Raw genomic sequence first — 17,183 nt, 5'->3', positions numbered from 1 at the left:
ATCAGGCCTGAGCAGATAGATACCTTACTCTGAGCCATCTCACAGGCCCCCAAGGGGTCTTATCTTTAAAATACTTTACTATTGAAATAGGGGTTTTATGATAACTAAAACTATCCTTGAAAGACCAATATGATCCTTTTATTCATTTTAGCAAATTTCAGCTACCTTTTGTGATTGCAAGATGTTCAAAATGCTTTATTAAAATGAATTAGAGTGTAGGCTTTCTCTTAAACAGCAGTGAATACATAGGTTTACTGTAGGTGGTTCCTCTTACCTCAGGTAGATACTTGCTTTGTTTCCGTAATCCAGGACTCCAGAGTCTTCCTCCCACTAGACTTACTCTTGACAGGTAGAATTTTGATTTATTATTACAAGGTTGTTTTCTCAGGCATGATCTTTTGAGAACAAATGGTAGATTTCTCCACAGTGACCTTAAGTTTTTCATCCTTGTTTATGATTTAAACTAGACATTGTTCTCCACATTGAGAAGCCATAGAAGAATTTAGTTTCTCCCCTTGACCATAAATTCTCTAGATAAGATATCCTAGCCACCAACATTACCACATTAGCATTGTTGGGTTTTGCAGAGAATGTTCCCTTAAATGATGGCATATTCTGTTTTCACTTGTTTTCTTTGTGTTTGGAATCACAATATGTCAAAACTGGCCTCAAACTCTTGGGCTCACCCCAGCCTCCCAAACACGTGGCTCTACAGGCAAATGCCACCAACCATACCGCAGCTGATCTTGTAGACTCTCTTAACCTTGTGGTCAGTAGTGATTTACCTGGGGTAAGGCATATGGGGATTTCTTTGAGAATCAAGATTTTTCACATGAACCACTAAGCCATCTGTGGAACAAGCCGGGTAGGCCTATACATTGTTCCACCCAAGATCAGGAGCTGGAACCGGGAGTCTGTGCTGAGAACTCTTGAGCCCTGCCATGGGTGGGTCCTGTACCTTTAATGTGTAGAACCAGTCTGGCTGATGTCCGGCTGCACCAGACACAGACTGAGTCTGCCTATCAGGACTCGAACCACTTCTACATGCTCGGAACTGATTGCCACTGGCCAAATCACCTTTTCCCCCAAGCGTTTCCCATCTTTATTTCTGTTGTATGGGTTCTTCCTAAACTCAGCTGATGTCCTTTTAGTTTTTTAACCCAGAGTGACCTTATACTGACCCTCCTCCATCCAATTCTCAAGTGCTGAAATTACAGGCATGCACCATGTCCTCAGGCCTTGTAAAAGTATCTTTGAGTTTACCTAGGTAGAAAAATAGATTCAGGCTGTGCTCATTACCACATACGGGGCTCTGTAAGACTTCTCCCTGATCTTATTTTATTCCTCCTTAGCATGACTATAGTTAGAAATATTCCTCTTGTTCAGTGACACAGCAATAAAAACTGGTGTGTACCAGTTTGGAAACTGTGTAATTCATCTAATTCATGGACTAGAGTAGGGACTAGGTTTAAGGGGAGCAGTCTTATAAAGCACGAACAGTGAGATAATGGCCCAAGAAGCTTCGTGTACATGTGTAATAGAAATAGAAATGGTACAGATTTGGGCAAAATGCAAAGGTTATAAGTAAGAAAAAGATAACTCAATGTAGCTATGTTTTGCCTGACCGAATGCTTCTGTGTGCCTCCTGTTTAATGACGAAGGCTGCAGCGAACACCTGCACCAGGCAGATGGGAACAGGAGCAGGCGGTGCCTCTAGGGTTACGTGTTTGTGTAGCCCTTGGCAACAGCTAGCATTGCCCACTCTAGGTGGAGGCTTGTTATCAGGATGCCTCCCCCTGTAAGAGCATCTCTCAGGCCTGGGGTGACTGAGATCCTTGGCCTAGAACAGCTCTCTAGAACCCTTCTGGTAACTAGGGCCAGCCGTTTCTCTGACTCTTCAGGACCTTCTGTCCTTCAACCTCGGCTAGAAACTCTATTTTTGCCATCCTTATTGCTATCCCTGCTGCCGCCAGTCACCTGACAGGCTCAGCCTTGCCTCTGCCCCTGAGGCCATCAAGCTGTTTCCGTGCCTTGATGGCTGGCTGTTGTGCTGCTGCTCTGTTCATGAGGGCAGCTCAGATTGTCCCACTGACAGCAGTGATCCTACAGGAAGCCTTTTGTTGAGTGACCCTGCTGCATCTGCATCGGGAGAAGGGGCACAGGATCGTGTCTGCTTAGCTTAGTAAGCTGAGTACCTTTTTCTTTTTCTTTTTTTTTTTTTTTGTCTTTTTTTTTTTTCCATTTTTTATTAGGTATTTAGCTCATTTACATTTCCAATGCTATACCAAAAGTCCCCCATACCCACCCACCCCCATGAGTACCTTTTTCACAGGGCAACTTAAAGAGTGTTTGTACCCATCCCAGCAAACTCTCATAAATAAAAGTTTGTGTTTGTACTATTCATGGCATGGTTGCCTGTGCCCTAGTCACAGGCTACCAGGAAGCTGGCCCCCATGAAGGTGGTTGCAGGGCCATCCAAGGTGTGTGATAGGAAAAAGCCTGGTACGAACTATTTGAAACATTTCATCACCTTCAGAAGCTGCAGAAAGCTGCTGTAATTGCCCTGTAGTTTCCTCAAAGCATTGTGCAGTATTCAAAGCAGCAGGCTCTGACAAAGGATGGGTTGACTAGTTGTTTAAGTGACCATTATTTTGCTCAAGGAATTCAGGACAGTGAAGAAGAGTCCAACAACTGCCAACAAAGCAGTTAAATTTCCCCATTCCCCCAATGTCTATCTAGATCCAGGAAAATATTTACCAGAAGGAATGTGTGCATTAGTAATCATACCATTAACAACAGTGATTTTGCCATATTTTTAACAGTATCTTAATGATGTGTTTAACACTGCTGAGTGACCCAGGGTAGGGCGGTTCTCCCTCTTCTGTCTCAAAATGATTTATTGTAATAAAAAGAAGAAAAAAGTAATATCCTGGAGTGTGCTTCATCTGAAAACTCAAGGAAATGCTTAGAGATAAAAGTTTGGGATTGGCTGAACAAGGGTACAGGAGATTTGCATCACGGTACTTAATCAGAGTTACAAGTCACTACCAAATCCCGGTAGATCGGAGGGAAAGGGTAGTGGATCAGATATAGAGTCTTTTTTTTTTTAAGATTTATTTATTGTTATAAATAAGTACACTGGGCTGGTGAGATGGCTCAGTGGGTAAGAGCACCCGACTGCTCTTCCGAAGGTCTGGAGTTCAAATCCCAGCAACCACATGGTGGCTCACAACCATCCGTAATGAGATCTGACTCCCTCTTCTGGAGTGTCTGAAGACAGCTACAGTGTACTTACATATAATTAATAAATAAATAAATAAATAAAAGATTTAGTCTTAAAATAAATAAATAAATAAATAAATAAATAAATAAATAAATAAATAAATAAGTACACTGTAGCTGTCTTCAGACACACCAGAAGAGGGTGTCAGATCTCATTACGGATGGTTGTGAGCCACCGTGTGGTTGCTGGGACTTGAGCTCAGGACCTTTGGAAGAGCAGTCAGTGCTCTTACCCACTGAGCCATCTCACCAAGATATAGAATCTTAAGGAATCATGGTTTATTGGACAAATAGAAGAGTCAGGGTAGGAGGAAGACCCAAGAAACCTGGCATGCAAGGCTAGATTTAGTGGGAAATATAGTTATTACTATTAAGAATGCTAAGCTTGGCCTAAGCCTGTCCACTGTACGTGGGTGATAGACAGCCCAGAGGAGCCTCCTTCCTCAGTATACTGTGCCCTAGCCTGACGCATAAATACATTGTAACTTAAAGAACATCCTTATGACTTGGCAAATCTTAGCCATTAACAGTTGGCCTCAGATCAAAGGCAAGGGTCTCTCCAGCCAACCAAACCTCCCTGTGACCGGCTTCCTTGTCTCTCTCCGCACCATTTGGTCTGGAATGCTTTGGGGTTCTAAAGGTTTTGTTTTGTTTTGTTTTTTCCCCACAATAAAATTGCTGAACTTTAAGCAGCTTTGTAAGAAGCGTTTCAAAAACAAGGAAGGAAATAAATTGCAGTGCGGAAGACTCCTTCTTGTCATGTTATAAAGACCCTTAAGTATTTCTAGAATCTTAAGGACTTTTGTTTCTGTTTTATAATTATCTGAAATAAAAAGCTGAAACATGGCGTATTGGCAAAGTGCTTGCCTGGCATGCTCAGGGCTGAGTTCAGTCGCCGGCACCAACACTGATAGCTACTGCATCGGATGGTATGGATCTAGTACCTTACTGTTGTGTACTTGTTGGTTGGTGATATAACAAGCTAAAGTGAAAATAAATCTCCTGTGTTACAGATTCCTGTGTTTGGCTTCTATTTACTGTGGATTAGGGGACTGGTGTCATAAATATCTGCTGTGATATATGCTTCTCTGATGAATAGGATAATCCCAAAGGTTGTGGTGTATCTGCCGTGTAGGACAGTGTATTCATTGTTTGCAGTGTAGGAAAAAAAAAAAAACTAAACTAAAACTTAGCACATTGAATAAACAAATGTTTATTAGTGATGTGGTCAGGAATCTATTAAAGCTGCTTATCTTCATGGAGAAATGTGAAGAACAATTTTTCTATGCTCTGTAGCCTTTTGTGTTCGAGTGAGATGCCAGAAGTTTTCCCCAGCCAAGAGCATGATTTTATTTTGAGTTTGAGTTTTTATCCAAAGTACAAGGGAGAGGGATTTCTATTGTCTGTTCTGTTTGTTGGTTTGTTAAATGGCACAGCCACCTGAATCCATGTCTGCCACAGAAACTCCCTCCGGCAAGATCCTCTGATCAATACCTGACAGTGGCCATCTTCTCCCCTGGGCTTATGATTGAAGATCTCTCTGTTTTTTGATTTGCATTCATTGCAACTTTAAAACTGATTTACAGTAAAGATAAATGTGTCTCTTCCCCGAAACCGTTTTGAACTAGAAATGTACAGGAAAGTTTTTAAACGCTTTATCTGGAGTCAACATTTTCAAATCTTGCATATTGCTTTATCATACTGTCCAATAGAAATGTCTGTTTGTTTGTCTTTAACATCAAGACCATCTAAAAGAACTTTGCAGCCAGGCATACCCAGCTACATAGTAGTCTTGAGTATGGAAAAGTAACAACTTGCTGATGGTAGTACTTCTTCCCTAAGTAGTCTAGTAGTCTACAGGAATCTCCTAAAAGCAGTCTCCCACATAACTATAAAGTCATTATCATACTGAAGTAGGTTAGGATTCACTCACTCTGTTCATGCTCTAACAGTGCACATCTAAATTTTCCTAGTTACCATAGAAAACCTGATTTATATACTGTTTGACCCAGAATTGAACCGTGGTCCCTTACGTTGCATTTGGCTATAGTACTTGGTCAGAACTGTAGCTCCCCTTCCTTTTTTCCCCACTAATTTTGTTAGGTTTTACTTTTGAAGTGTTCAGGCCAGTTGCTCTTCAAAATGCCCAAGTGATGTTGTCCCTGTGTTCCTCCAGAGGAACTCTGACACATTCTCAAAGGACACCATTCCAGTGTGGCTGCCACTAAGACACTAGAGGACAAGATGCAGGAACTCTTCATCTGAGGTCTCCAAGTGCTGCCTAGTTTTGCCCAGCGTTGTCTGGTTCGTGCAGACAGGAAGGAAGCAGTCTTGAAATGAAAGCACTCTCCTGTGCTTAGGCTCCTAGGATTCTAGAACCCGACCCAGCTGTCAGTGTTCCGACCTCACTGTTAAATTCATTTTTAAACATATTTATGCTTTGGGTTATTTACATGTGTGTAATATATATTTTTTCTCTAATTTACATTTTACCCATCCAGTTGCTTGTCTTGACCACCTAATTTTAACTGGAAAGAATAGACAGTGTTAGAAGGGGGAAAAAAAGACAAAGAACTCATCTTCATATGACAATACCCAGAAGAAAAGCTCCTTTGAGCATCATTTTCATTTATATTTCTTTTTATTTATTTGATTTTTTTATATGGTTTTTCAAGACAGGGTTTCTCTGTATAGCCCTGGCTGTCCTGGAGCTCACTTTGTAGACCAAGCTGGCCTGGAACTCAGAAATCCGCCTGCCTCTGACTCCCAAGTGCTGGGATTAAAGGCGTGCGCCACCACGCCCCGCTATATTTCTTTTTAAAGTAACTTCTGATAAAGAGTGTAATTAAATAGTAGTTTTCTGAAGTACTTGAAAGTGATAAAATGTCTTTTTTGTTGTTTGGGGTTTTTGGTTGGTTGGTTGGTTTTTGGTTATCAAGACAAGGTCTCTCTATAGTCCCTGCTGACCTAGAAGTTGCTCTGTAGACCAAGCTGGCCTCAACCGCAGAGATATGCCTGCTTTTGCCTCCTGAGTGCTGAGATTTAAGGCACACACCACCACTGCCAGTTGATGAAATGTTTTCTTTTAACATGAAGAAATGGAGGCTGCTCCAAGTGTACCTGATATGACCATCACTACAGAAAGGGGAGATGGGGCATAAATTCAGTGTAAGTTGTATTCCAAAGGTATGCTTTAGAAATAGAGCTTGGTGAGATTTCTCTTGGTCCATCCGGAACCTTACTGTCATTCCTTTTGACAGCCTACTGTGATTCTCTGCCACGATTTAACAGTTTGGTGCATCTACCTACAGGAGTCTACCTTCATTGTTTTCCAACAGCACAGCTCTTAGACCACCCAAAGCCTGTTACCGTGGGAATCTGGGACATTGTTGAGGAGGCTGACCTTCCACAAAAGGTTCCGATTGCGTCTGCTCTGCTTTAAGCAGATCAATGAAGAATCGAGGGAGGTAGCTAATACCCCCTGCCCTACTTAAGGCACCGTGAAGACGTTGGCTTCGCCCTTCCCTTTAAAGGTCATGGTGGCAAGGTATGGTACAGTGCTCTCCAATGTGGAGCCAGCCTGGCTTACCTAGGAAGTTATCAAAGTTATCAACCATCCTTCACTACAGAGGGAGGCCCTGGCTCCCAAGTTACACATAGAATGACCCCTCTCTCCCAAGAAGATAAAAGTGAGGCTGGAAAGATGACTCAGGGTTAAGAGCATTGACTGGTTGTTCTTCCAGAAGAACCAGGTTCAAGTCCCAGCACCTATATGGCAGCTAAAAACTGTCTATTAACTCCAGTTCCGGGAGATCGAGCGCCCTCATCTGGCCTTCTAGGGCACTGCATGCATGTGGCGCACTTACACAGGCAAAACATACACGTAAAATAAGACTTTTCTTTAAGAGAAAGAAAATCAAGGTGACAGTGTACTACAAAACAGAGGTTACGAGGAAGAAAAAAACTCATTCTGATTTGTTTTGTCGTGGGCTTGTCTATTTTGCTAACTCTGGAAAACTGATGAATTGAAATCATTAAAGTCACCATGGTAGTCAGTGGTATAATCAAGATTGCAAGGCGTCTTCATTACGAACTAAAATCTCTCTTCAGCAGACTAGTAACAGTTGTGTTTGCACATGCATGTGATCCACAGGCAGACACAAGCTATCTACATACATACAATACACACTTTATTTCTTTTTGTGTATGTTTATTTTTCATTGAAGGTACATTTTGTCTTCCTTATCATAGGAAGACCAGAGATACAAAATTCCTTCTATATATGAAAACTAATAAATATATAAACCAAATGGCAGGTGAGATAATTCCTTTGAAAAGAAATACAAAGACTCCAGCCTTCCCTAAGGTTTCCTTCTGGGTGTTTTTAGAGGGTTTGCCAGCACTTGACTTGTCAGTTTCTGTTTTGAATCCGTTAACACGTACTCTGCTGTATTTATGAATAGTAACAGTCTATATACATAGATCCAACAGCACTGCCCGAGGCGCTCGACCATTAATGAGTTCTCGTTCTCATCTAGTTAATCACGGCTCCTTCAAGTAGAGACATCACTTATTGTTTAGTATCCCCAATCTGAATCATGCCCCATTCCAGAACCTTCGGGGCACATTGTGTCACCTCTACCAAGGTTGTCTTAAGACACTGGAACCACTTAGCAGTTATGGCCTCATGCTCTCCATTTCTAAGGAGGAGCATAGTATTAGCAGTTGAGCTGTATGGAAGTGACTTTCACAAATAAGACCATAGTCAGTTTTACATGGGATACACACGTTAGCCCACCTGGTACCCACCTGGAATATTTCCTAACTGGTTATTTGATATGATATGGTTCCCTCAATGACAGACTCAATCACCTCAATTTTTCTTTTATTTTGATTATTACTTTTTAAAGACTTATGTATATGAGTGCACTGTAGCTGTCTTCAGACATACTAGGAGAGGGCATCAGATCCCTAGATGGTTGTGAGCCGCCATGTGGTTGCTAGGAATTGAACTCAGGACCTCTAGAAGAGCAGCCAGTGCTCTTAACTGCTGAGCCATCTCTCCAGCCCCTACATTTTTTTTTTAGACAGATTCTTGCTAAATTGCCCAGGATGACCTCAGACTTGGGGTCCTCCTATCTCATGGCCCAAGTGCAGAGATTATAGGTATTGGAATATCAGCCTGGCGTCTCTATTTCAAAAGATACACACTCAAAGAAAGACATTTAAATTATTAATATTTTAAATGTGTACATGGAATATCAATCCATAGTTGAAGTTTATGGTCATTTTTTCTTTTGTGAATTTTTTTTTCATGGTTTTAAAGCTTTACTGTAGAAAGGCAGAGAAGAAGAGAGAAGGTTGGAAGAGAGAGCCCTGTGGCCAGCCATGGCCACATGGAGAAAGGGGGGAAGGGTGGGGAAGAAGAAGAGCTAGAGATGAGAATTGTAAATGTTTTTCTAACTATGGGTGAGAATTTATTAGGAAGAAATTAAGTTACCTTTTGCATCTAGAAATTATCTAAAATAAAAATCATAGGCTTACTTTCAGCTTACCAAACTGGTTGTTTATCTTTAACCTAGTAATTTGGTGGGTCTTTCTACTAAATTTCATCCCTCAGAACTTGATTTGCTTTCTTAATTAACATTCTATTTTGGGAATCTTCAGAAAGAGTGGGGAACTCAATTAGGTGGCCAGGTGTATGCTGTTTTGATTTGTTTTGTTTTGTTTTGTTTGTTTTTACCATATCTAGCATGAGTATTAGGGGGGCTTTGGGGATATGATTCCCCTTAGTGATCCAGGATTGATTGAGACCTAGGTGATACACACACATGGCATTACAAGCACAGCCACTGTGTGGTAGGACACTATAAACACTCCTTACAGCCAATCAGCAGCAGAGGGTTCACTGCCTTTCAGGGTCTAAAGAATGTCTTTGTCCCTCAATAAAACTTCAAGTCCTGGTCCCATCTAAAAGGCACACACAAAGGAGCTCAAATTCAACTTCTTTTGAGACACCCCTACACACACGCACACACTTTACAAAAATAATATTGTCCAAAAGAGCTAAGTTTTGATTTTAGAGAAAACCACGCACGTGCACCAAAGCTTTCATCCCCCTGGCTACAAATGGCTTTAGAGAGATGTGGGAAGCTGCTTAAGTAGTTTTCGTGGCACCTCAGCAGGGGCAGACAGAGTACAGGAAATAAATAGTTCAGTCAGGGTAAATTCTCTATCCCGTAGTCCAGTCATGGGGATTCCAGGATGACTGGAGGCTGTGAGCATATCCAAATCTCTTTTCCAGACCGCTTCTGAGAGAGACCGTGCCTTTCAGAGCGCCTCTTCTCTCTCCTCCTCATAGCCGACTTGATTGCCTTTGGTTTCCCAAGCTTGACCTCAGCCATCCTACAAGACAAACCAGAGCCTGCTGCAGAGTTGGGTCTCAATTAACAAAAGCAGAGTGTAACTGAAATACTGTTTTCCAAAAGAATATAAGGGAAGACCTCAAAAGATGAGCACCTCAGAGCTTCCATATTTAGAAGAGAATTAAAAGATCATAGAGAGCCACCCAGCTGTGATCTAAGCCTGTAGTCCACCATACTTAGGAGCCAGAGGAGAATCCCTTGAGCCCAGGAGTTGGAGGCTAGCCCAGGGCAACATCCTGTGACTCCAACTCAAAAATAAATAAATGAATAAATAAACTTCAAAGCAGAAGCAGGGACCAGAGAGATGGGTCATTGTTTCAAAGTGCTTGCTGTACAATCATGGATTTTAGCACCCAATGTAACAAGCTAGCTGTCCAGTCTAGATGGCCTGGGCACGCCTGGAACTACAACCTTGAGATGGTGGTGCAAGAGGATTCGACTGCTGGAGCTAACTAGCTTCCAGCCTAGCAGAGGAAAGACATCACTCCAAATTTGGAGAGAGACCCCTGAATTAAAGAAATTGGAGAGAGAGAGAGAGAGAATGAACAGAGGCCATCCAACACCCATTTTTGTCCTCAGCACATGCATGCAGATACATGTGGACTGGCACACATATTCATATTCATATATACAAACAAGTAATCAAAAAGGTTGTCCACTCAGCACATGAAAATCTTACTCTCATGCAGAGTTCCTGTATAGTAAATGAGGTGTTCCTGTAGGGTGCTGCACAAAATATTAGTCCCTCTCTCAAATGTTCCATGTTAAAATGTTCCCAGCTCAGAAATTCATGCTATAACATATATAAGGGCACTAAGAAATTTTGCATGAAAATTGCATATAGATATGTGCATATGTATATATACACTGTATATTCATATCATGTGAATTTGACTTTTCAATAATTGCTTCATTTTAGGAATTATTTCATGTTCCCAAATCTATTTTCTTAATACAGCATGGTCTGTTGACTAATTGTCTTCGCCATGTTGAATGAATTTATAGTTTCAGCATATTCTGACATTTCATGTGCACGCCAGTTTACTATGGGTGAGCAGAGTATGATTCTTGGGGGACAGGGCCCACTTTATAGACCCTTGCAACCTTCACATCTTGGATTGCCACCCCTCTTTTTTTCTTTGATACTGTCAAGAGTCTGTTTTTAGCACAGGTGAGAATCTAATTCTCCCCTCTACAAGTCCTCCCTGGGTTTGAGCCCCGGCTCTGCCTTGGACAATGAGGCAACCCTGCACTGCACTGCTATGTAAATATAGGCAACAGTTACAGGTCCCATGCGTATCACTGCCATACAGACATGACCTTGTTACATTTCAGAGTTCTATTTGGGTTTTATGCAGGGTGAAACAGGTGTGTGGGGCGGGGGGAAGAAATCATCTTTCCTGGTTCATATAACTAGCCAGTAGTAACTCTAAAAGGAATACATACATCTTGATTTCTGATCACAGTGCTTTTGAAGTCATGAGGCTATTACCAGAGCTACAAGCCCATATCAGCACACTCAGCCTCCTCCTCCTCCTCCTGAGGGTAGTCATGGATTCACAGCACTGACCTCACCACCCTGCTTGGCTTCATCTTGCCCATCATCCTGGTCAGGTTCAAATGCAGTGCCTCGATCTACAACATCCACACCAGCTTGTACCGTGGGCTTCTCGTTTTCCCACTTGGCAAAGCCCTTGTCCTTTGCTGCTTTGTCATGGAACTTGGATTTCATTTTGGGGAAGGTATGGGACCCTGAGTCTCCCCAGACAGCCTCTGACCACACAGGTTCCGTCTGGGTGGCTTGACTAGTGGTGGCTCTCTGCAGCCTCACGGAGATCTTCCGGGAAGATCCTGTAACCAGGGTAATGGCTCTGCTGTCCAGGTCTCGGTGTCCAGCCGTGACCCCAGGAAACTCAAATACCTCATCCTGCACTAGAAGGGAAAAAAAAGAGTGATTATTATTTGACATTGGTCTGTCCAGGAGCAAACCATCGCTGTTAGTACAGACACCAGGAATCTGATATGCAGGGTTCCAGAGGACCAGATCAAAAAGCAACAGAATGAAGGGTTTAGCATCCAGAGCAATCTACAGAAGGGAGTGCCCTTGTGTTTGTATGATTCAGACCCTAAGTAGATGCAGAAAACAAATCAAGGACAGGTATGGAGAGGTGCTTTAAAAAAACACTGCGGGGTGGGGTGGGAGGGGTTGTGAAGAACACAGAGAGCCTTACCTGGGGGCAAGGCTGGGCTTCCAGGCAGTGACCCGGGGTTGCTGCTCAAGGAGGGTGCCCTGGCAAGTCTCCTGCAGGCCAGAACCAAGAGGTCTTTGCACTGCTTGTGGCAGTTGGCTCCACAGTCTAAAAAGAACCCAAATTAGCACAAATGAGTGTGAACCGTGTGTCTGACTCAGCTTCCAGAGTGGAAACAGCTGCTAGCCTTGCCAGCCTTGCTGGCCTTGCAGACCCCCTTCTGAATTTCAGGGATGAATCTAGGAAGCCATTGTTGGGGGCACAGATTAACTCTTTAGCTTCTATTGTCCCAAGAGACCAAAGTTCTCAGTGAGGCCAAGACTATTTATGGTTTAATTAGACCGATTTGATTCCTACCCAAAATATCCATCGCATCCCAGGTATTTACCTTTGCACTTGTAGCCTTGTTTGATTATGCCCCAGAGCTGAAACAGAAGATGAGGCAATGTCAGTGGATGGGAAGAGACGTCTAGAAGGAAAACAAGTCAACAGAGAAAAAAGTCCTGGGAAGGCCAACAACTGGTGGCTCACAAACAGGATGGAGCTGCTCTAGACACCCTTCCTGTCGGAGAGGAGCCTCTCCCATCCCCCCAACCCCCAGCTGTGATGTTAACTTCCCTTTTCTTTCTTGGAGCCAAATGGTAGATGGGATGGGAAATTAAAGTTGGTAAATTGGTATGTTGGTTCCCCTTTGGTGATGTACTTTCAAGCCAAATATGTAGGAATTGACCAGTAGGTCTTCCTGTCTTTCTCATTAATGATACTGACAGCTTTTGCCACCTTCTGCAGGGAAGGAAACAATATAAGCAAATTACTAATTTGGATTTTGCCAGGTAAAAAAGGGGCACATGTGCTTGCACTGTGTCTGTGGCAGGGCTGTGGGGGCTGTCAAAAAGGCTCTGACGCTGCCAAACAAGGATATGGTTGCTTCCACGAAGTTAGTAAGTATGAAGCCACTGCTAACCAAAGGTTCCAGGGAGCATTGTGATGGATTTAGTTGCTGCACAAGACCCCAACACACAGGATTAAACATCAGAAAACAATCACTCATACGAACGCTCCATTCTACAGTGCTGAAATTAAGCTTTTTATCAGGCCTTTCCCGGAACCAGGAGAAGCAACAACTTAATTCTTCCCAAATGGCCAGTTTCAATTTTCTACCTACACCTTAATTCATAAGAAGGAAAGGTGAAGGGACTCATGCAATCAGTTCTCCTTTTCTGTTTAGACAGGACTGCATGATGTAGCCCAAGATGGTCTTGAACTTCCAATCCTCCTGCCTCACCCTCCCAAGTGTTGATGTTATTATAAGCATGTACCACTACACCTGGCTATTTTTCTATTGTTCTCTCCCCACCTTCATGCACAGGGAGGGACCAATCTGCTATTGCTTAGGCTTCTCTCTGTCTATAAAATCAACCTCTGCCACCAGGTTCATTGGAAAACATACCCTGTTTTGTTGAATTACGTGTTGCCTGGTTTTAGAATCTAAAACAGTGATAGCTAGGATCTTTAACCGAAACTATAATTTTGTTCTTTGACATGACAAATGCCTCAGGTTGGATGAGGAGTGTTTTTGCAAGCTGTTTTGGCCACAGTCTTGGTTGTGGTGTAACATCTTGGCAGAAATGAAGACATTCTAAAGAGTCCCGTGTTCCCTTCCCTTTATCCCTCAAGCTATTGAATGAAGCAATGGTCCCCAGGGAACTGGAGCTTCCAGCAAGCTCATGCCTGGAGACAAAGAGGCTGAAGTCCCAGACCAGCAAGAGGAGGGGCATCTCTCTCTGAGAGAGAGTTCCCACAATCCTGACAGCTTCTCGGGCCACCTTGCAAAAGAGACTGGAGCTGAGACAAGGCTGGGTCAAAATCGGGCCAAACCACACTTCAACAAAGACTTCCTGGTCGTAGATCATACCTGCTCTAGTTAAGCACAAACCTGGAGTGTCAGAACTCAGAAGACTAGATGGAGTCGTGCAGCACCTCTTTATTTGTCGCTATTGGCATTCCTTCTAGGCTCTGCCCCACCGTTACCTGGCAACAGCCAGGTGTGCCTGACACACCATAAAAGGGGCTGCTTGCCCCCCCTCCTCCCTCTCTTTTCTTGCTCCTCTCCCTCCTACCCTCTTAACCCCTCGGTCCCCTCTCCTCATTCCCCTCCCCCTCTCCACCTGCTCATGGCCAGCCTCTCCTCCTCCTCCTCTTCCTCCTCCTCCTCCTCCTCCTTCTTCTTCTTCTTCTCTCTCTCTCTCTCTCTCTCTCTCTCTCTCTCTCTCTCTCTCTCTCTCTCCCTCTCTCTCTCTCTCTCTCTCTCTCTCTCTCTCTCTCTCTCCTGCCCCTCAACTCCCATCCATGCCCTAGATAAACTCTATTCTATAATTCTATTCGATACTTTCCTGTGGCTGGTACCTCAGGGGGAAGCGATGCCTCAGCTTGGGCTCACAGAAGCACCCCCTTCCCCGACACCATACTGAGCCTCCACCAAACATATCCCTAGCTTCTTTTTCTCTTTTTAAAAAAACACAGCAGTCCCTCTTCCCAACATGGCCACATTGAATTGTTTATTTGTCTAGTTGGCATCTTGAAGTCAGGTGGCTAAGCCTAGAGAGGCGTCTGGGTCCCAGGTTCTGACACTAAAAACTCCAGTAAAAGTTGGGACTTTGCCCTCCTGGTATACTGGTGTTTAACACTGTGAGAAAAGTGTCCTTGCCCAGATCTTCCTTCTACCTTCTCCATAGCCCTAGCCCAGGGCAGCAGGGATGCCAGCACGTTCAGTATTAGGCTTAGCTTAGTTTAGTGGGCTTAGACTGGAAAAACTCTACCTTGGTAATGGATTAGTCTAGGTGCTTGCTGTTTACTTAATACAGTGATGCTGAAAAGGATAGGCCAATGGCCTCAGGAGAGGGAACACTGTTCACAATGCATTATGGTCAACATGTCCTCTGAGTAGGAGCGTCTGGCCCTGATTTTAAAAAATGAAGTAGCTACCAATGTAGAGTGACTAAGAAAGGACGCCCGGGTGGCTGCCCCCTTCCTCTCATGCAAACAAAGAAATCCCATCAGGGGACCCCAGAGATTCTTTTGATCCTTTACAGTCCTTAGGTCTTTCAGTACACATTAAGATGCAAATGCCTTCTGGCGGCATCACAGTTTGCCTCTGGGCAGTAAAGATGTCTTCACACCACTGATAGGTTAGCTCAGGACCACTAAAGACTAAATGGGGGCAGAAAGGGAAAGTGGGCAATCAGGTTAATTATACCTTCTCAAGAGTCTGTGAAATTTTAAATCATCTAGCTGGCTTCTGTCATGTAAGAGGTGAAGATGACTGTTAGCGTTCTATCTAAACTCCACCCCACAGTTACCTGGCAACAGTCAGGTAGGCCTGACTCACTATAAAAGGGGCTGCTTGCCCCCCCCCTTCCCCCTCTCTCCACATGCTCATGGCCAGTCTCTATTCTTCTCCTCTACTTCTCTCTGCCATTCTCTGCCTCTACTACCCTCCTAACTCCCCTCCCCATGCCCTGAATAAACTCTATTCTATACTGTACCGCCATCTTCATGTGGCTGGTCCCTCTGATTGATTGATTGATTGATTGATTGATTGATTGATTGATTTTTCAAGACAGGGTTTCTCTGTGTAGCCCTGGCTGTCCTGGAACTCACTTTGTAGACCAAGCTGGCCTCGAATTCAGAAATCCACCTGCTTCTGCCTCCTGACTGCTTGGGATTAAAGGCGTGCGCCACCATACCTGGCTTCTTTATTTTATTATAAACACATCAACGATGATTCAGGAAATAGATACATGCAAGTCTCAACCTGCAAAACTTTAATGACATTCCAGTCCCAGTTTCTGGGTTGTTCCTGTGTGAACAAAGCCACTAGGGTAGGACCAGAAGGAGAGTAAGGGTCAATCATATATATGAGAAACTCACAGGTAAATTAAATGAACTACAAAAAAAAAAAAAAAAAAAAGCCTCAGATAGGCAACCCAGGCTCAGAAAAACAAATATGGTGTGTATACAATTATGTATGGAAATGAACTGTTAAGTCAATGAAGTCAATGATAGCCAACCTACAACCCATAGAATCACGGAGGATAGGTATAGAGTGTTAGCATTTTCTCTAGGCTCTGCCCAACAGTTACCTGGATAGGCTGGTACCTCGGGGGTTGGTGGTGGGGTGGGGGAGGAATGCCTCAGCATGGGCCTACAGAGGCACCCATTCCTTGTCACCCTCACCATAACACGCCTCTACCAGACATATCCTTCCTTCCTTTCCTTTTCTTTTTTATAAAACGCAACAGTTTCTTGTGCTTTCCTTAAACTCTTTTCCTTCTGTTTGTTTTGTTCTATTCCAGTGTGTTAGTTTTTATCTTTTATACTGTATTATATTTTATATTATTATCCCATAGATGCCTGTTTTCTAGTGAGAGACAGAAAGGGGATGGATGCAGATAGGAGGCTAGGTGGGAGGAACTTGGAGGAGTAGAAGGAGGAGAAACTGTAATCAGGCTATATTATGTGAAGAAGAAAAAAATCTATTTTCAATAAACAGGAGTAGGGGAGAGAAGAAACAGCCTTTCCTGGTGTGATGGTCCATGTTTGTAATCCCAGCATTCAGAAGGAAGGAAGAAGGGTCTCAAGTTCAAGGCCACCCTGGACTCTTGAGTGAGAGACCCTTTCCCACTACATATAAAGATAGGGCACCCTAATATAGAGATACAGTACATTATTAGCATCACTGAAGAGCTGCTGGAGAAAGACAGAATCAAGCAAGAGTCCTTTCAGGACATGGTTTACTGAGCTCCCTTAGAACCCAGGTGGGAACAGTGCCAGGAAGAGGCAGTGGGTCACTGTGCCAGCCAACAACAGCTGAAGGAATCCCCGCTTAGGTGAGTATTTCCCAGGTTCCTTTGATCTGAGAACACAGGCTGCTATGGTACATGAAATTCTTTATAATATGAAGAACGCTAGACTGAGAGCGAGAAGAGCTGGCTAGGCTTCATGGTCCTGCTGCCAGTGACTTGTGTGACCTTGGGGAACTAACTCGTGTAAGTTCTCTAGCCTTCAGTTTCTTCTATAAAATTCGGGGATTGCCAACAGGCTTTCAGTTCTGGCAATTCTGAGACGCATGCACTGCCTTCTTTACCCTTAAAATAGAATTTATTTCAAAACCAGATGGGCCAGGCACTAGAGAATGGTTCCTGGTATTCTCAGTTCCTTTCGAGGA

At 43.4% G+C, this 17,183-nt stretch overlaps 1 protein-coding gene across 5 annotated transcripts in view; it reads right to left on the bottom strand.

The window, feature by feature from the left end:
* Positions 1 to 7,475: 7,475 nt before the first annotated feature.
* Rasgrp3 (RAS, guanyl releasing protein 3) overlaps positions 7,476 to 17,183 on the bottom strand; it is a 93,185-nt gene continuing 83,477 nt past the window's right edge. For 4 of the 5 annotated variants that reach the window (XM_006524271.3, NM_001166493.1, NM_207246.4 and 1 more), the window contains 4 exons: positions 12,345 to 12,381; positions 11,939 to 12,064; positions 11,278 to 11,639; positions 7,476 to 9,687 (listed from right to left, as the gene is read on the bottom strand). In XM_006524271.3, coding sequence (XP_006524334.1) covers positions 9,679 to 9,687; positions 11,278 to 11,639; positions 11,939 to 12,064; positions 12,345 to 12,381 — 534 coding nt within the window. In that variant the 3' untranslated portion in view covers positions 7,476 to 9,678. The remainder of the gene's footprint in view (positions 9,688 to 11,277; positions 11,640 to 11,938; positions 12,065 to 12,344; positions 12,382 to 17,183) is intronic. The other variant, XM_006524273.3, reaches the window with a different exon arrangement.

This window comes from Mus musculus, chromosome 17 (genome assembly GCF_000001635.26).
Source record: "Mus musculus strain C57BL/6J chromosome 17, GRCm38.p6 C57BL/6J".
Taxonomy (NCBI): domain Eukaryota; kingdom Metazoa; phylum Chordata; class Mammalia; order Rodentia; family Muridae; genus Mus; species Mus musculus.
The sequence above is the reverse complement of the archived record's forward strand: the minus strand, read 5'-3'. Positions and strand labels throughout refer to the sequence as shown.